This window comes from Talpa occidentalis, unplaced genomic scaffold, assembly GCF_014898055.3.
Source record: "Talpa occidentalis isolate TD23 unplaced genomic scaffold, MPIMG_talOcc4v2.1 talOcc4.7, whole genome shotgun sequence".
Lineage (NCBI taxonomy): Eukaryota > Metazoa > Chordata > Mammalia > Eulipotyphla > Talpidae > Talpa > Talpa occidentalis.
This window is the reverse complement of record NW_023605083.1, coordinates 74,986,250-75,007,632: the sequence shown is the minus strand read 5'-3', so window position 1 is coordinate 75,007,632 and position 21,383 is coordinate 74,986,250. Positions and strand designations below refer to the sequence as shown.

General features: G+C 38.9%; 1 protein-coding gene across 7 annotated transcripts in view; it reads left to right on the top strand.

Annotated features, from left to right (window-relative positions):
• FANCC (FA complementation group C) overlaps nucleotides 1-21,383 on the top strand; it is a 280,667-nt gene that overhangs the window by 227,590 nt on the left and 31,694 nt on the right. For all 7 annotated transcript variants that reach the window (XM_054689352.1, XM_054689348.1, XM_037494448.2 and 4 more), the window contains one exon: nucleotides 17,551-17,707. In XM_054689352.1, the coding sequence (XP_054545327.1) occupies nucleotides 17,551-17,707 (157 nt within the window). The remainder of the gene's footprint in view (nucleotides 1-17,550; nucleotides 17,708-21,383) is intronic.

The following is a 21,383-nucleotide window of genomic DNA, read 5'->3' as shown; positions in this document are numbered from 1 at the left end:
CCCACCTCTATGTGAAAGAAATTCTAAAGGTGTTATTATAAAGCGATAGAACAATGAATATTGATGCAACAAAAACCTAAATCACTTAAAGTGGAGGAGGAAAAAAGTAACATGGTGTCCCATCAAAACAAGTCACATCTACAAAACAAGACATCTACAATGTCACATATAGCCTGTCATATACTAACTTCAGTACAATACTCAAACAAAATTAGTAGAAGTAACACATAAGACAGCAGTAATGAAATTTAAACAAAACCTAAAAGGGAGCCCTTAAAAAATAAAAAAGATAAGACAAGCCCTAAAAGCCTACCCAAACAAAAACATAGCAAAAGGCAGTGAGAACTTAAGTCTCAATATCACATCAAGGCAATTATGTGTAATTCCCTTGACTTCCTTACACTTTGTTGTAATGGCATTTCATCTTTCCTTATGTAGAACAGTATTCCATTGTATGGATAGACCATATCTTAATCCTGTCCTCTATCATTGAGCACTTTTGTTTTTTCCATGTCCTAGAGTTTGTAAACAATGCTGCAGTAAACATTGTAGAGTATGTAATTTTTGGAGTTGATGGCTTCATGTTCTTTGGATAGATGCCCAAAAATATGATTGCTGAATCATATGGTATTTCCATTTTTAGTTTTTTAAGGTAAAAACAGACCACTGAAAATATGATATTTATTCCATTGTATTGTCCTTATTTCTTTGTCAAAAATCAGTTGACTGTATTAATTTGGGTCTATTTCTGTGCACTCTATTTTATTTCCTTGACCTGTTTGTTGTGCCAGTTTACTGCATCTTTATAATCTTGCTGGAAGTTTGACTGATACTGCAATGAATCAGTAGATCAAGTTGGGAAAAAATGTTATCTTGATAATATTGAGTCTTCTTATTCATGAATATCTATCCATTTATTATTTGATTTTGCTGATCAGAGTTTTGTGGTTTTCCTCATATTGCTGCTGTATATGTTTTGGTATATTTATATCTAAGTATTTCGTTAAGGAGGGGAAACCTAATGCAAATGGTTGTTTTCTGGTTTTTGTTTTGTCAGTTCTTACAGATTTTGCACATAGATGATCATGTCACCTGCAAGTCAAAACAGTTTTATTTCTTCCTTCCCTGTCTATATTGCATTTATTTCCTTTTGTGTTCTTTTTGCATCCACTAGAAATTCTAGTACTATGTTAAAAAACTGGAATAATGGGCATGTAACTGATCATAGTGGTCATGCTTCAGTTTCTCACCATTAAGAATGATATTAATCTAAGCTTTTTGTAAGTATTCTTTATCAATTTGAGGAAATTCCTTCTGTTTCTCATTTACTGAGAGATTTTGTAGTTGAATGGTTTTGAATGTTATCAAATGCTTTTTCTGCTGCTATTGATAACATCACTTGATTTTTCTTTTTTAACCTTTTGATATGATACATTACATTAATTTATTTCCAGTCATGCATACCAGGGACACATTTCATTTGATCATGGTGTCTAATTATTTTTGTACCTTGTTGTATTTGATGTTAATAGTTTGTTGTGGATTTTTTCCTCATGTCTATGAGAAATATTGGTCTCTAAGCCTTCTTTTTTTTGTAATATCTTTGTGTACTCTGTGTATTAATGTAATTCTCATATCATGGAATGAGTTTGGAAGTATTCCCAGTACTACTATTCTCCAACAGGAGAATTGGCATATTCTTTACATAGAGGATTGGCATATTCTTTACATATATTTAATGGAATTCACAAATGAACCTATCTGTGCTTGGTAATTTCTGTTTCGAAAGGTTGTTTATTTAATAAAGACTGCTTGAAACTGGCAGGAGGCTCCCCATGGAGCCAGAGGTAGAAGGATCCCTGCGCAGTCAGAGGTGAGCTGAGGCGCCCCCCACAAGCCTGGTCCCACCTGGCAGGAAGTCAGAGCCCAGAGGGGGATCCAGCGATTTGGAACCCAGAGTGCAATCCAGCTGTCCCAACTCCAGGGAAGTCTGTGGGACTTCACGACACACTTTTGTAATTAAACACAGAAGGAGAAGATATTCTGTGACAGTGACCATCAACATATTCAAAGTACCACTGCCTCACTAGACTTATGGCATAACAGTATTTCACTCGTTTGGACTGCCAGTTTCCAAAAGCGCCAAAAGAACACGCCAAAAAGATACGGGCCAGTACCAGTGGCACAGTGTCCCAACGCATATGGCAAATTAGAAGACAGGCAGCAGGGAGTAGAAAAACTACATGCAACATAGCAACTCCTCAGGAAAAAGACACACCACAAAAAGAAAACCACCCACCAGCTTGCAACAACAGTGACTTGGAAGAACTTCTGAGCCTTCCAGAAAAAGAATTTAAAATTGCCGTGATGAAAAAACTGACAGAAGTCATTAAGGAAAACAACGCTCAGAAGAATGAAATTGAGTCCCTAAAGAGGGAAATGAAGGAAATACAGGAGATCAAGGATTAACAGAAGAGCTAAAGAATGCCGGGAAAAGCAGTGAAAACAGAATAGAGGAAATGGAAGAACGAATAAGCACTCTTGAATACACAGAAATAAAAAGAACCAAAATAGAAAAGGAAAGAGAAGTACAAAGGAAAAAGACTGACGATGGCTTCGGGAACTATCTAACTCCATGAGGAAAGGAAACACAAGAGTTATAGGAATCCCAGAAGTAGAGGAGAGAGACCTAGGAACAGAGAAAATTTTCAAGGAAATAATTGAAGAGAACTTCCCAAACGTGAAGAAGGAGCTGAAAATAGACATACAAGAAGCAAGAAGAACACCAAACCTCCATGATAAAAGGAAAAATACAGCAAGACACATAATAGTAAAGCTCCCAAGAATCCAAGACAAGGAAAAAATAATGTAGGAGACAAAAGGGAAGAAACAGATAACATACAAAGGAAAACCAATCAGACTAACATCAGACTTCCCGAAGAAACACTACAGACTAGGAGAGAGTGGAGGGACATAGTCAACAGACTCCAAGACAACAAATGCCAACCAAGAATAATCTATCCTGCAAAGCTTTCCTTCCCCTATGAAGAAAGAATAAGGACCTTCCCAGACACACAGAAACTCTGGAATTTCATTACGACTAAACCCCCACTCCAAAAAAACTACAATGAGTCCTAAAGCCAGAACCTCAGAGGGACGAATAACAACGAAAGAAGGCCAAAAGAAAAAAAAAGTTATTAAAAGAATAAATAAATAAAATCAAAGGAAAGACAAACACAATGGCAAATACTGATGCTAACATATCAATATTAACTCTAAATGTAAATGGACTAAACTCTTCAATAAAAAGACACAGAGTTGCAGGCTGGATTAAGAAACAAAACCCAACCTTTTGCTGTCTCCAGGAAACACATTTAACTACAAAAAATGAAAATAGACTCAAAGGATGAAAAACATTCTTACAAGCAAATGGACCAAAAGAGAAAGCAGGAAAGCTATACTTATAGCAGATAAAACAGATTTCAAACTCAAAAAGGTAAAAAGAGACCCCAAGGGTCACTACATTATGATAAAGGGGACAATACTTCAAGAAGAAATAACACTCATTAACATATACTCACCAAATGAAGGAGCACCAAAATATATCAGACAACTATTATCATCTCTGAAAACAGACATCAGAGAAAACACATATGTGGTAGGAGACTTCAACACACTACTATCAACAATGGATACATCAACGAGACAAAAAATAAGTAAAGACACTAAGCTCTAAATAAGGATCTAGAGCGCTTGGGATTAACAGACATCTATAGAACACTAAACCCAAAAAAATCTGAGTACACATTTTTGTCAAGTGCACACGGATCATTCTCCAGGATCGATCACATACTGGGACACAAGACAAACATCAACAGATACACCAAGATTGAAATCATACCAACCATCTTTTCTGACCACAAAGGCATCAAACTAGAAATAAACCATAAAAAGAAGGCAAGGAACTTCCTGCCTCATGAAGATTGAAAACCACACAACTGGAAGACAACTGGACTAATGAGGAGATCAAAGAAGAAATTTAAATATTCTTTGAATTGAATGACAAGGAGGACACCAATTTCCTAAATGTATGGGATGCAGCAAAAGCAGTAATAAGAGGAAAATATATAGCAATAGAGGCTCCCATCACGAAACAAGAAAGAACTCAAAGAAACAACCAATCTCGAAGCTCAAAGAACTAGAAAAAGAACAAAAACAACAAAAAAACCCCAAAACCAGTAGAAGAAAAGAAATAATAAAAACTAAAACAGAAATAAATGAAATCAAAACTAAAAAAACAATCCAAAAGATCAATGAAACCAAGAGCTGGTTCTTCAAAAAAATCAATAAAGTAGACAAACCCCTAGCCAGGCTCACAAAGAAAAAAAGGAAGAAAACACAAATAAATAGGATCACAAATGAAAAAGGAGAAATCACAAGGGACACAGCAGAAATTAAAAGAATAATCAGAAACTACTATGAACAGCTATTTGGAAACAAGTTCAACAATCTAGAGGAGATGGACAAATTCCTACAACTCTACAATCACCCAAAGCTAGATAAAGAAGAAATAGAACACCTAAACAGACCAATTACAAGCAGCGAAATTGAAATGGAAATCAAAACCTCCCCAAAAACAAAAGCCCAGGACCTGATGGATTTGAAAATGAATTCTATCAAACATTCAGAGACGAATTAGTGCCTATCCTTCACAAACTCTTCCAGAAAATTGAGAAGGAAGGGATAATACCAAACACGTTCTATGAAGCCAACATTACACTAATAGCAAAACCGAACAAGGACAACACACAAAAAAGAAAACTACAGGCCAGTCTCTCTAATGAACACTGATTCAAAAATCCTCAATAAAATTTTAGCTATCAGAATCCAACAATGTATCCATAAGATAATTCACCACGACCAAGTAGGATTCATTCCAGGGACAGAAGGATGGTTCAACATCCGAAAATCAATCAACGTTATCCAACACATCAACAAAGAGAAATATAAAAACCATATGATAATATCAATAGATGCTGAGAAAGCTTTCAACAAAGTGCAACACCCATTCATGATAAAAGCCCCTGAAATTCTTGGAATACAAGGAACATACCTCAACATCATAAAGGCCATATATGACAAACCAACAGTATCATTCTCAGCGGCGAAAAGCTGAAAGCAATTCCATTAAGATCTGAAACAAGACAAGGATTTCCACCCTCACCACTGCTTTTCAATATAATACTGGAAGTCCTAGCAGAGCAGTAAGACAAGAGAAAGACATACAAGGAATCCAAATAGGAAAGGAAAACGTCAAACTATCACTATTTACAGATGATATGATAATATATATAGAGAACCCCAAAAACTCCACAGAAAAACTAATTCAACTCATTAATCAGTTCAGTAAAGTGGCAGGATACAAAATCAACACGCAAAAATCAGTAGCCTTCCTATACACAAACAATTAATCCGAAGAAGAAGAATTCAAAAAAACCATCCCTTTTATTATCAAAACAAAAAAAAATCAAATACTTGGGAATAAATCTAACAAAAGAGGTAAAGGACCTGTACAAAGAAAACTATAAAACACTGTTAAAAGAAATAGAAGAAGACACAAAGAAATGGAAAGACATCCCCTGCTCATGGATTGGAAGAATAAACATTATTAAAATGGCCATCCTTCCAAAAGCAATATACAGATTCAATGCTATTCCAATCAAAATTTCAATGTCATTCTTCAAATAAATAGAACAATTATTGATGAAATTCATATGGAATCACCAAAAACCCCGAATAGCCAAAGCTCTCCTGAAAAAAAAAGAAGGGAATGGAGGCATCACACTCCCAGACTTCAAACTATACTACAAAGCCATAATCATCAAAACTGCATGGTATTGGAACAAGAACAGACACACAGACCAATGGAATGGAATAGAAAATTCGGAAATAAACCCACAGATTTATGGCCAACTAATCTTTGACAAAGGAGCAAAGAATATTCATTGGAGCAAAGAAAGTTTGTTCAATAAATGGTGCTGGGAAAACTGGTACTGGAAAACTGCTGCAAAAGAATGAAGTGCGACTACTACCTCACACCATGCACAAAAACCAACTCAAAATGGATTAAAGAACTAGACATAAGACCTGAAACCATAAAATACATAGAAGGAAATATAGGCGAAACACTACTACATGACATGCACATCAAAGACATCTTTACAGACACATCACCCAAAGCAGTGATAGTGAAGGCAAAGATAAATAGCTGGGACTACATCAAATTAAAGAGCTTCTGCACGGCAAAAGTATCAATAACAAAAACAAAGAGAAACCCCACCAACTGGGAGAACGGTTTTGACACAACACTAATGATAAAGGACTGATCACAAAAATCTACAAAAAGCTGATGAGACTCAACAAAAACTAAGAAAATAATCCAGTCAAAAAATGGGCAGAAGAGCTAAAAAGAAACTTATCTGAAGAGGAAATGCAAATGGCCAACAGGCATATGAAAAAATGTTCAACATCACTTGTAATCAGGGAAATACAAATCAAAACTACCATGAGATACCATCTTAGACCAGTGAGAATGGCATATATTAAAAAAACTAGCAACAACAAATGTTGGCGAGGGTGTGGAGAAAAAGGAACTCTTCTGCACTGTTGGTGGGAGTGCAAACTGGTCCAACCACTATGGAGAGCTGTGTGGAGATTTCTGGACCTACTAAACATAGAGCTTTCATATGATCCAGCAATTCCACTCCTAGGTATTTACCCAAATGACACAGAAACAGTAATTCCAAAGAGCACCTGCACCCCTATGTTTATATCAGCACTGTTTACAATAGCTAAGCTTTGGAAACAACCCAAATGCCCAAAAATCGATGACTGGATGAAGAAGATGTGGTACATAATTACTCAGCATTCAAAAAAGATAAACACATGCAGTTTGCAGCAACATGGATGGCGCTAGAAGGGATCATGCTCAGTGAAAGAAGTCAGAAAGAAAAGGAAAAATACCCTATGGTCTCACTCACAGCAGGAATTTAGAAAACCTAAGTAAGAGACCAGGAAAAAGACTAATCAATGCAAAGTAATAATCAAAATCAACAAGCAACTATAAACCAGAGACACACTTTGGGGGGGGGAATTAGAGAGGGGCAGAGAGAGGAAGAACTAGAGTCAAAATAAGGGGGGGTGCAATTGTATGTGGAATATAACCAAAATGAAAATACATACATTGTACAAAGATGAAAAATGATGCAAGAATTATATAAAATAAAATATTTTTTTAAAAAATAAAAATAAAAATTAAGGATTGTTAACACCACCCCTAACCCTGACTGACTTAAGTTGCTTCTTTAATCATGTACTCAATTTCTGTATGTAGTTTAGCCTATTTTCTTATTTGCTGTTCTGTTTCATTGGCCTATTGTATATTTCTGTACCAGTACCACTTTGTATAATCTTTCTAATATGCTTGATATAAAATACATCTTGATCCCCCTTCACTTCTCTTCTTTTCCAGTGTTTTTCTGGGAAAACTTACTTGTTTTTACTTTCAAATAAACTTTAAATCAGTTTGTCTAGGTTCAGGAAAGACACCTATTATCAATTAAGGGAAAGCTTACGTTAAATACAGAGATTAACTTAGGGAGAACTACAAATCTCTTTATGATGGTGAGATTTTCTAGCCCCCATTTAAGTCACTTGTGTTTGTTCAGGCTTTCTTTTGTGTTCATAAAAGAGTGTTCTATATATTTTTCACACATAAATTTTAGATATTTCTTATTCCTAAATTTTAATCCTATTTTTTGTTTTGTTTTTGTTTTGCATCTCTACTATGTGGACCTTCTCCCCATTTTCAAATTGGTTTTTATTATACAATTGCATTTGGAAAATGAACAGCCTCAAAACTCCTGTGTTTCTTTCAGTGAATTCAGAGAAAGTAATTACAGTATTTATTTGCTGATGTTCACATATAGCTTTTAGAGGTTGGAATATATATTTTAATTTCGTTTACATGAAATTTTATAACCCAAGAGTTTGTTAAGGTGAAGATTTCATTTGACATTTAAAAATAGGTCAGAACATAATCCTCATGATTAAAAATATAAAGGTATTTTTCTATTTCTAAACCTCTGTCAAAATTAACTCAGGAAGTCTGAATGTCCTGAGTCTGCTCAGTTATTTTCAGTATTAATGTAAGGTGTTGAGTAATAATTAATTTATGTAACATGATAAATGTATTTAAGATGCAGGTGCCTTTCAGATCATTTATCTGAGAAGACATTTCATCTTCTAATGACTTATCCCACCAACTTTCATCTTTTTATACTCTGGAACAGTTTTTTTAAATGTTTCAGTAAAATAATTGTTACCTTTCACCTTGTCAGCTCTATTTCTGATTTGTTTAGTAACACACTTCATAGAAGAATATGGTCTTAGCAACCTATATTTCCAGTCTTATCTTTGCATCAAAAGTTGAATTAAATGGAAACAGAAGGCACAAAGCTATTTTAGAAATTACTGTCAAGAAAGAGACCTACATAGAGACTAGCCACTATTCCTTCACCACAGTGCTCAGACAGAAAGCTAAGGACCGTGGCTCCATGAGTTGATCCATATTCCTTTGCTATTTACTTTACTTCTGATAGCATGTTCTCTTAGCAACTAATAAAATGTATTTGGTTTGGAAAACTATGCCTGTTAAACCTTAGGGGACGGACTATCCAGAAATGCTGGGTGGTCTTCAAATTATCCAATTCCTATGGCTTCAGCTCAGAAAGTTGCCCAAGCAGTGGTGTAAGGGCTGGAGCCTTCCCATACGTGGAACATCCCAGCTGCATGTTGAAACCAGTCAATCAGTGCAAATTATTGCCCCTAGACCCAAACCTGCTTTTCCTCAGCCTCTTGAACAGCTCCCCAAATGTGGTGCCTGGTCATTTAGAAACCACATACTTTCTTTGACTGATGTGCCCTACCCTGTGTTTAGACTTCTAACTAGTTGCTTACCACAGTACACCAGTGGAATTTCATCTGTTTTACAATTGACTGGATACCTCTAGTTTTAGATTCCATGTATTTTCAGAAATGGGTTTAACCTTGGCTTCCATGTATTTTCAGAAATGGGTTTCCTGTCTTCTTTTAAACACCAGAAGCTTGACCTCTCTCTGTGATTTAGATAACATGATCATGAGAAGCTTTTTGATTTCTTGACCTAAATTTCAAACCTAATACCTTAAGTCTGTGATGGGGGTTTCCATTATAGCTACCTACAGGATGCAGGTGCATAACATCATTTTGGAGGGGCTGTTGAAATCTTTTCACAATGCTATGGAGTACAAGTAATTGATCATGACATCACCTCTAAGGTAAATCCAGATATTGCCTCAGAAACATTGAAACATTTGACAACTATTGGAGATTGGAGAATGAACCAATAAGAAAATGAGAAGAATGTATTTTTGACTGATATTAATGGAGCTCATGGGATAACTATATTAAATAGGATGACCGTGCACTTTATAATCTATATTATAACACTTTGAGAGTTAAAAGGGGAACTTTATAATTATGTTGGGGTAACAGACATAAGCCTATTCTGGGCACACTGGGATGTATTTATTTTCTTTTATATACATTTTTTTAAATTTTTTACATCATTGTTCATTTTTAAACAATACTTGCTGCCCCCACCCCCTCAGGTGTAGTCCCCACAGTTTCCTTCACCAATGCACCCATGCACCATCACCTCAGTCCCCTGTGCTCCTCCCTCCCTCCCTCTGATCCCTCTCCCTCCTCCTCCCCTGCAGTAGGTCTCTGATTTATAATTGTTCATTTTTGCTTTGTTGTGTTTTGTACTGTTGTTATTTTTTTTACACTGATGTCTTATTTGGTTCCCCTATATTCCTGCTATAAGTGAAACCATCCGATATTTTTCTTTTTCCTTCTGCCTTATTTCACTGGGCATAATTCCTTCTAGTACCACCCACATTGCTGCGAATGGCATTAGTTTCTCTTTTTTGATCGCTGAATAATTTTCCATTATGTATATATGCCACATCTTCTTGATCCAGTCATCTATTTTTGGGCATTTGAGTTGTTTTCAGGTTTTACCTATTGTGAATAGTGCTACAATAGACATAGGTGTACAGGTGTTCTTTTGACTCAAAGTTTTTGTGTCCTTTGGGTAGATCCCTAGCAGTGGAATTGCCGGGTCGTATGGGACCTCCATTTTTAGTAGACTGAGGAACCTCCAGACAGCTTTCCATAGTGTTTGGACCAGTTTGCACTCCCACCAGCAATGTAGGAGAGTTCCTTTTTCACTACATACATTGGGATGTATTTAAAAGGGCCTAATGTCTGTAATATTTTTAGGAAAGTGCCTGGCACTCGGAATAAATACTCAGTATTTATTAGCTTGTTGCTATTATTATTTAATAATAATTTAATAATTATATTTTTGATAGTTTTATTGTTTTCTCAAACTTATCTTTTCCTCTTAAAGTATCACTGAACTAACATCAGATATTAGCTAAATTCTTATTGCTTAAAGAACTAATATAGCCTCCAAAGATGTTTAATGACAAAATAAATTACAAGAAAAGGCTCACCTTAAACCAATCTTGGATTTATTAATCTCAGATAAGAAAAATCAGGCTTTAAATGTTGTCAGATAATGTAGGTGAATGTCTAAGCCAACAAAAATTAATTATAATGCCAAGTTATCAAAGAATTAGTAAATAAAACTCGATTATCCATTTACTGAGACTTTCTGTCATCCTCTTTTTGTTGTTGTTGGAATTTTCTTTTTTTAAATTTTATTTATTTTAAATATATTTTACATTGCTCTTGTACAATGTATGCATCCTCTTCTTTTTTTAACCTTAAAAAGATATAATCACAAAATAGTCATTGAAAAAGTTTCCTTTCAAATATAAATCTGCTGAGAGTGATTTGTCATAAAAATTTCATTGTGTTTGGGTTTGAACATTTTCTTTTCTGTGTTTTGCTGCCCTTTGATTTGAAAAGTGACTTCTGTACATTTATAAGTAATGATGATTTCACAGTTCCTCAAACTTGATATACTCCTTTGTCAAATGGTAGTATGCCTTTTGAGATGTAATCAAGAGTATTCTTTCACTTTCCTTGGAACTAAGTAATTCTCCAGAAAAGTTGATCCCTATTTTTGTGGGCTTCTCCAGCAACCCAGACAGCTCTTGATCTCTTTCTGGTTTAGAAATAGAATATTATAAGAATTTATCTTGAGTGAAGAAACTACTTTCTCTTCTCTGCTTCTCAGACAGCTTTAGACTGTTTCCCAGAAAGGGCACTGTCCTCGCCAGGAACCTTTCTTGAAAGAACTGAACTCTGCATTCTGTGAGTTGTTACTGTACCTCCAAAAAACATTTTGAACCAAAATTATTAAATGGACAGCTGGACCAATTCTTTACCTATACCTCTTTGAGTATTTGGGGAAATAGTTTTCTACAGGCAAAGTAGGCAAAGATCTAGAAGAATCTAATAGCGGGGGATGGTGGACAGGCCAGAGTGTCCTGTCCAGGCTTCTGCTTTTTTGTCAGAAATTGTTACAAGAACTCAGATGTTCTACATGAAAGCGCTGACTGGGACTCTATTCCTTACTATATTAAAGAAGAAAATTATAATGTATCACACATAAGTCCCAAACGCCCTATCATTTTCCTAAATCATAGCTATACTACAGAAAACTTCCCATGATTATTAGGTAGGAATTTTGGAGAGCCAAGTTTTTATCTTACCCTGTTTTCCTTGAATTCATCCTTTTGATCAGTATCCAGACTAGATGGATGGAACAAGTTTAGTTATATGAAGAAAATAAAAAAGGATTGCCTCAGGGTTTCTATGACTAACACATGTTGAACAGAAAACAATTTTCAGTGTCTCTAAAAACAGAATTTTCTTTTTATACTTTATTGGCTCTTTAAATATTCCTCAGAAATATCTGTTAATTTTATCAGGTCAAAAAATACAATGCAGAAGTATATTCAGAAAAAGTAATTCCCTCCTTAGCACCTCCCAGAATACTGGTAATCATACCTTATATGCTTATAAACACATAAAAGCAATTCTGTTTTTTAAAGTAGCTTAAAAAGAACAGCATAGCAATACACACACACACACAAACACACACACACACATATATCACTGTGGAACCTGTTTCTTTACCAACATTGCTTGGGTTTCCCTCAAGAGATTAAAGCCAACTCTTTTTTTGAAAAATAGTAACATATTCCATGATATGAATGGACCATATTTTGTTCAGATTTGCTAACAGATACATTCAAATTGTTTCTAATTTTGTCTTTACAATATTGCTGCAGTAAATATTGTCCAATTGATGCTTTCATTTTTGTCTGGCATATTAACAAAGGTATGATGATGTAGATTAGAGATATGTGTATTTTGCAATTTATTAGGTGGTACCACACATGACTTAACCTACAAGGGGTGTCATTACTTGCCCCACCTCTGAGAAAACCCCACCCTATACCTACTTCAGCACTGCATGTTTACCTTATTCTGAGTATTTGTTGACATGAGGATAAGAAAATGTGTTAGCTTACCTTCTTTACTGCACTTTTTATTGACCATTAACATTTTTGTAATTTACCTCCCCCCCAGTCTTAATTGAGATACAGTGAACATGTAATTTGTGTCTTTTAAATATCAGAATCAATTTGCCACATATTTAGAATATCATATGTAATATGAATATGTTGGCTCAGACAAATTCTGTAATGAAAGTATATAAAGATCATATTACTGGGCCTCCCCCGTTGCACAGCGGTTGAGCACTGGGTTGTGAGGATGCCCACAGCCTCTGCAATGCCGGTTCAATTCCCGGCCACCGGGCGAGGGTCCCGCATGGCACGCAGACCTCTCCTGCTGCCCGCTGCTCCCCTCAGCAGTGTACTTCGTCATTCTGCCTGTTCTGCTCTCTCCGCTCTGACTCTGGTGAGTTCTCTCGCCCTCCCGCGCTTCTGACTGTACCCAGTGCTTGTATAAATAAATAAATAAATCTTAAAAAAAATTTTTTTTAAAAAGAAAAAAAAGATCATATTACTTAGGTGATCTCCTCATCCAAGATTGATTATGAAGAGTTAAGTCTAGCTCAGAACTGGCTACAGCAAGGAAGAGGAGCTACGGTGGCTTAAAGTGCTAAGCCAAGTCCAGTGCTAAGTGCTTCACTCACATGAATGGAAAATAATACTCATCTCAGCAGCAGAGATAATTAGTCTACATGTCTCAGCTGTTGGTGCATCAATGAATATTTGCTGAATGAATGAGCAAGAAGCACTATTGCAAATGTGGATCAGCCCTCAAGATGTACAAAAGTGACAAAAAGAAGGGGATATCACAGACTGTTAGTCAAGCAGCTCTCTGAGACTACGTCATGTTGTGAATGCAACATGTTCGACAGCATTCCTGCTGAGGAAATATCTTCTATGATGGAACAGGGACATTTCTTCAGTAAAGACTGCCAGAAACCAGTAGAAGGCTACCAGGGAAGCCAGAGGTGAGCTGGGAAGTTCGCCCACACCAGGGTCCTTCTGGCCTGCAGTCCAAGGCCAGAGGGGTAGTGGGAACCCACCGCCAGGGCAGACTGGGCGCGCAGGGAATGAGTCCCACATCACCATTTTAGAACAGGGACATTTCTTCAGTAAAGACTGCCTGAAACCAGCAGAAGGCTCCCGGAGGAGCCAGAGGTGAGCTGGGAAGTTCGCCCACGCCAGGCCCCTTCTGGCCTACAGTCCGAGCCCAGAGGGGGAGCGGGAACCCACTGCCGGGGCAGACCAGGTGCGCAGGGGAGCGTATCCCTATATTGGCATTTTAGAACAGGGACCTTTCTTCAGTAAAGACTGCTTGAAACTGACAGATGGCTCCCAGAGGAGCCAGAGGGGAGCTGAGAAGTTCACCCAAGATGCTGGCCAGTCCCAGCAACAGAGTGTCCCAATGCATACGGCAAATTAGAAAACAGACAGTAGGAAGTAGAAGAACCACACGCAACCTAACAACTCCTCAGGAAAAAAGGACACCACAAAAAGAAAACCACCCCCCAGATTGCAACGACAGTAACTTGGAAGAACTTCTGAGCCTTCCGGAAAGAGAATTTAAAATTGCCATGATTAAAAAACTGACAGAAGTCATAAAGGAAAACAATGATAAGGGAAAAATAATCAACGATCAGAAGAATGAAATTGAGTCCCTAAAGAGGGAAGTAAAAGAAATGCAAGAGATCAAAGATTAATGGAGGCACTAAAGAACGCTGGGAAAAGCAATGAAAGCAGAATAGATGAAATGGAAGAACAAATAAGTACTCTTGAAGACACAGAAACCTTGGGGTTACAAGGACCTGCTCAGCACAAGGACCTGCTCAGCTTGCTGCTACTGGTTTCTCCCCATCTTCTCAGTCTTTCAGTGGGGTTGGTGACAGCTGGGTCTGCCTTCTCTTCCTTGATGACATTGTTCTCTGCTTATGTGTCTCCTGCCTCCTCACTTCTGCTTCTCTTCTCCCTCCTGTACCTGTTGGCATTTCTTGTGTCACAGACCTATGCCTCTTCACATCTCTCTCTCCCTGGGTTTCTCATCCATCCCCATGCTATTCCATGCCAGTTGACATTTCTTTGGCCCAGACCTCTTCCCCGGAACTTTTACTTGGATGTTCAAGGACCCATTTCATATCTCTGTTGAATTGTGCCTCAAATATTCTAAACTCACATAGTCCAAACTGAACTCTTAATAAAATCTGTCAGAAGATTCCTATACCCTTCTTTTCGTCTGATAATATGACACATGCATCCATCTCATTGCTCAAGAAATCTCAGCTAGCCTTGATTCCTACCATCACAACTTCTCCTTAAATTCAATGCCAGTTTCTGTTGACAGTACTGCTAAAATACATTTCGGTGTCTGCACTTCTCCACCGTACCCCTGTTCAAGCTGGCACCAACCCCCACTCCCACCCTGGACTCCTGGTCTCCCTGTACCTGCTGTAGTCCTTGCACTCAGCTCCCCATGTGGCTCCTCTGCTTAAAAAACTCTTCAAGCCAGAGTAATCACAGGATAAAATCCCAAACTTGTACCTGGGCCTGTGATACCTCACAGCTTCATCACAAGCCGCATCACCTTTGCTGTCTCTCACTTCTCTCTTCTAACCTTGTTCTCTTCTAACCTCTTCTAACCTGTGTCAAGGTTATCACAACCATCTCTCCCACTACTCTTCACCTGGCTAACCCTCAACTCAGCTGGAGACCATGTTCCTAACACCACAATCTAACCTACACCCATATGTTGTTCTCTTTGATCTCAGTCTGTCTTTTCCCTCATGCATCACAGTTTGGGGTATGTGTTGTGTCTTCTACTGGACCCTGATCTGCTAAAGTACTAAGTCTGTTTTGTTCACAATTTGTCCTGCACCAGGCACATTGTGTACCACACAGACACAGGAAGTGCTCAGTCATCTTCCTTTGCCATCAAGTATAATGGGAGGGGACATGGGAATGACATCCCAAAGCACTGATGTCACAGCAGAAGACATCCATAGTGGGTGACTCACAAATGGGCCAGGTATTGCAGGAGTGGGGGAACCGTGCCAGTTCTTCTTTGCCTTGGGTGAGGAGATTCAGAATCAGGTCCTGCAGTGTTCTTCAGAAGAGTTGAAGCTCAGGTTGAGAGTGTGAGATCAGAAAGAAGGTCAGAAGTGGGCCTTGTCTCCCTCCCTTTCTCCTGCTTTTCTGACAATCCCTCCATCTCCTCTGCTGCTTCTGGTCTGACCTCGGGGCTAATCCAGGACAAAGTCTGCAGGAGTTATGTTGAGGGAAAAGAAAAAGAAACTGCTAGAAATTGCTACCCTGTGTCTCCCACCTATTCATTTGCTGCCCCTGGACACATTCCTGGGCTTTCGTGCCAGCTCCTGCAGAGAAATGGCCCAGAAGTTATGGTGAAGGGAAAAACATTGAAGGGGTTGTTGGGTAATGGGGAATCTTTATGCCCCCAGCTTTATTTTTTCTTATTAAAAGCAGTAAACATATTTGGCAGAACCTGGAAAACACTCTGCTGTCTCTGATGCTGCAGGTGAAAGGGCAGAGACCCTGGAAGAACAGGGCAAAAATAAGAAAGACAAGCCTGCTCAGGCCTGAATAGGCCCAGTGTTCACAGGGAGAGTACTGTAGGGCATATCTCTGCTGCCTGCCCAGAGACACCACCAGAGGCCCAGACTTAGGCCGTGCCTCCTGCATACTCCTTCCCAGGAATGGAATCCCCGATTCGCTGACTTGAGTCAGGAGGAACCTCCAAGTCCTTTTTCCCATAAAAACATAGCTATACAAAATAGTTAGAAGTAGCATGCTATAGATCAACTGTGGACCAACTAGGCCCTAGCCACCACATATGAAATCATTAATGAAGAAAAATATTCTTTAACTTTCAAGCAACAGATTTATAAATACAGTTCTTGGATATTTACTCAGCATGAAGTGCTGTGCTAATCTCTGCATGTATTACTGCATTTGATCATTTGATCCTTCTAACAACACAGATTCATAAATACAGTTACTAAATATTTATTCAGCACCAAGCATTATGCTAATCTCTGTGCTTGCGTTACTCCATTTGATAATTTGATTCTTCGAAGAATATTGCAAAAGGTACAGGCCCATTTCATGGATGAGTCAACTGAGGTTTAGAGATTAAGTAGCTTTCCCGAGGGATCCAGTTAGGAGGTGGTGTCTCTGGAACTGAAACCCAGGTCTGATTCCATATTTTGATCCACCATGTGCTTTCAAACAACTATTTCTTAAATTAGAGCCTGCGCTTACCTGAATATCTCAAGGTCACTTGCTATATCATTTTGGCTCACGCTCTTTTTCTTCCATCACTATACAGTTATCTCCTTTGAAAGTATTTTTTCTTTTTTCTTAAAGATTTATTTATTTATTTATTTATTTATTTATTTATACAAGCACTGGGTACAGTCAGAAGCGTGGGAGGGTGAGAGAATTCACCAGAGTCAGAGCAGGGAGCAGAACAGGCAGAAGGACCGAAGTACACTGCTGAGGGGAGCAGCGGGCGGCAGGAGAGGTCTGCACACCATGTGGGACCCTCCTCTGGTGGCCGGGGAGCAGCCGGGGATAGAACCGGGCGGCAGGAGAGGTCTGCACACCATGTGGGACCCTCCTCCGGTGGCCGGGGAGCAGCCGGGGATCGAACCGGCGCTGCAGAGGCTGCGGGCAGCTTCGCAACCCAGCGCTCAACCACTGCGCCACCGGGGAGGCCCTTTTTTCTTTTTTTGAGCATATCTCTAGGTGAGCTGAAGTGGACGCATATTCACATCATTTACAAATAGATATTTGGTAAATACTCATTGATCCCATAAATACTAACTGCTGTATGACCATGATGAAAAGCAGATTCACAAATTGGACTTGTTACTACATTTTGAACTCTCGATCTATTTTCAGTAACCCATCTCTATCTAAAATTTTGTTTATTTCCTCCTGAAAGGAAGAAAATTTCTCTCCCCACATCTGCTGTCCTCTGCCTCTGGCTTCGGCACCTTCCAAGCCTTGAAAAAGCAATGCTGCATCTTTTTGAAAAGCTATTCTCGGATGAGAGAAATGTTCTGAGAAGGATCAAATGCTTTATGAAAGATTCATTGCTGGTATGTACTGGGCTCTGATGAGGAGAAAAATCCTTAAAGTCAATGCGGGGTATCATATCTTCTAATCATAGCAAAGGAAAAAAATGTAAAGAAAAGAGCCATTGCAACCTATTAAAATAAATGTGTATCTACATTTTATTTTAAAACTACCTAAGTGAATGAAAAAATCAAAATCAACAAACGGCTATAAACCAGAGACACACTATGGGGGGGGGGGGATTGGGACCAAAATAAGGGGGGTGCAATTGTATGGGGAATCTAAAAATAAAAAATAAAATAAAATAAAAATAAGAAATAAAACTACCTAAGTGGGGGTTCGCTGGCCCGGAAATGAGGGGTGGGGGAGTTGGCGGTTGCATTTTTGGAGCCTGTATGAAAAGTTGGGAGAGATTCAGACTTACTTGATTGCTGCACCTTATGTTGCCTATTCACACGAATTGACATTTGGGCAACAAACTTTTAAAAACAGTATTTCTTATTTCCACATGAAAAGTAAGTTAAACCTTTCACTAGAGGAAAAAGAAAATAAGAGAAGCAAAACAAAATCCTAGAAAAAATGGTAAAAACAACAAAGAATTCTGTAAGTTTTTCTTTTGGTATAAGCCTGCCAGCCTTGATCCCTCTGTGTAGTGGCTCTTAGTCCAGCTGCCTGCCCCTCCCTCCCCCTGTCATATTCAGGTCTTCTCAGGCCTCAGTGGACTAGATGAACCCATGGTCTGATCCACTGTCAGGTGGGCCCAGGTTCATAAGGCAGTCCTAGGAACCTGACCAGCCCAGGTGTTTTTCCTTCTGTGGGAGACAGCTTAGAATAGGAACAAGAATAAAGGCCAGTGCACCCTGAAAATATAGTTCAGAAGCTGTGAGTGCCGTGCTCCCTGAGTTTCTGTCTGACAAGAACCTCGGTGGGCCCCCACGTGCTCAAGAGCACCTGTAATCTGGGGGAAATTTGGCACGGGGAAAAAAAATTAGAGATGGTGAACAGATCTTAAGTTGGTGGCTAGAAACTGGGCTGGAGCACACCCCCCTGAGTTTGGCTGAGTTCACACAACCCCTGCCTCCCAGATACCTTTTTAATTCAGTTGGAACTTGATATTTTCTTCTTCACTTGTTCTTTCAGTTGAGACTGTGTACTACATACGGGGATCAGAGTGAAATCCATTGCCTTATTCCTTTACCCCATTTCTTTATTTTGGCTTGGTTTCATCTCCACCAGCTGTCTGTAGCTATAGCCATGGGTGCTTTCTTTCTCCATGTTGAGGAGGCTTCCCCTGCTGAAGGCGGATAATGCTGCAGTCACCAGTAGCTGTGTTGCTTTCACTTATGTTACCTGTAAGGCACAAACTGAACCTAGCTGATTTGGAAATTTACAGTATTTGATAAGGGAAAAAAGGGAGAAAGGAAGACATGTAAAAATTGAGAAAGCCTGAAGAGGGTTTCTTTAAGGAAAATTATTTATTCATCGTTCAAAAGTTACATGTTTAAAAAAAAAAGATGGCTATTACATAAGGCAAGAAGTAAGAATGCAACTTATTTTAAAATAATTATAGTAAAATTCAAAATAACAAATGCTTTTGAAACCCCCTGACAGCCTTTTCTAACTATCACCTTTATTATCAGGAGATGTCTTTGTCTCTAACTTAAATGTACATGCTGTAGTTGAAGTGAATTTTCTCTGGTCCTTTAACAATTGCAAAATAAAGTGAGTTGTTTCCTTTTTTTCAAGGTTCTTGTTGAAGTTTCTTTAAGTCTTCCCCCTGTGGAATATTGAAAGGTCAAATTCCATTGACTTTTCTCGGTTTAATTCTGTAGCCTTGCCATGGTCCTTGTGCTGCTTCCTGAGCTTTCTCCATGCCCATGTTGCCTGTGACCCTTGGGCCTGCTCAGCACAACAGTAAGCATAGCCTGTCGCCATGCATGGGAGAGAGAGAAAGCAGGCATTCTCATTAAATATCTCATTGTATGACTTTCAGTCTCCAGTTTATAGCTTAAAATAATCTCCCCCAAGCAGTCAGTTGATTTACGAAAGCATTTACCAGGATTACATGCATAGAGATTCAGAGCTTCCATTATAGGTAAAGGGATTCCAGAGGGTGTTATGTGGTTTAATTTATTGTGGCATTGGCAGGATATGACCTTTCTGGGCCTTGCAGTTCAAGGAAGCAATTAGAATACAGAGCTGGAAGTCCCTTATTGGCGTAGGCTGTTCTCCTCAGGCATCCTGGGCCTGCAGTACAAGAAAACCAAGTGGAAGGAACAAGCCTGTGATGTGACTGGGTGATTAGGAGGGTAACCTGAAGAACCTGCTTCCTAATTGTATCATCTGACTCATTATCACAGTATAGTATCTCGGTGTTGTGACAGGGCAGTGCAGGAATATCAGAGAGATCTCCCAGACTTGGCTAGCACGGGGCTGCTGTTCTTTCCTCCCGACGAAACTTGATGCCTATTACATTAGAGTTGGATTCTGAGAGTAATTAAAGTGTGATGGTCTAGGTAACTTGTATTTTATATGGAGCATTGTTAATTATGTTTTCCATCTCTTGGGACTATTCAGAATTAGCCCTGGAAATTCTGCAGTTACCAAGATGTTGCAAAATGAAAGTGTGATAAAATAAAAATAAGTTTTCAGAACTTATTTGAAACTCACCCTTTGGCTTTCATGGGCTAGACTACTTCCCTCACTAAGTGTATGGCCACATGCCACATTTGCTGATCCCTAAATAAGTCACTTTACTAACCTCTTTTTGTCATTTAGTGTGTAGACTGACACTTTTCAAAAGCACATGACCTTGTGTTTTCTTTGACAGACAAGGTACTGGAAGACCATAATCCATAGCATCTTGCCAGTTATGCAGCTTTCTTGGCACTATTTAGTTGCCCAAGGCTGACCCCAAATCAGAAGGATGTTATGTTTTCCAATTACAATTCCATTTGTAGAACTCAGAAAGCTGTTGTTGATAGTCCACATTTGAATGAAAGGTGCCAGCTGGGTAGCAAGGTGGCACTGTGTGTGGCTGCCCTGTTGCACACCTGTCCTAGGACACACCCTGGTGCCCGGCCTTCCCGCGCACTCCTTCACTGGCTGACTCCACATACCACTTGCACCTCCACCTGGGGCCAGGGGAGCTATACCCTTGCATACTCAGATCCTTTCATGGAAGTGTAGGGAGCAGAGGAGGGAGAAGAGGGGAAGGGAGGCCAGACTGGTTTTAGTTTTCGTTTACTCAGAAAATTCTCCTGTGTTCTCTCCTAGCTGAAAGTTTCAATGCCCAATGAAAATTATTTATCTTGTCAAGACTCAGTAAAGCTGAGGGTGAGAGGGGAAATTCGTTCTTTACTTAATAAAAACTTCAGACTAAAGCATGTAGAGGGCCTCCCCTGGTGGCACAGCGGTTGAGTGCTGGGCTACAAAGCTGCCTGCAACCTCTGCAGCACCGGTTCGATCCCCGGCCACCAGTGAGGGTCCCACATGGCGTGCAGACCACTTCTGCCGCCCGCTGCTCCCCTCAGCAGTGTACTTCTGTCCTTCTGCCTGTTCTGTTCCCTGCTCTGGCTCTGGTGAATTCTCTCACCCTCCTGCGCTTCTGACTGTACCCAGTGCTTGTATAAATAAATAAATCTTAAAAAAAAAAAAACACACCTTTCTCTAATTATTTAAAAAAAATTAAAAAAAAAA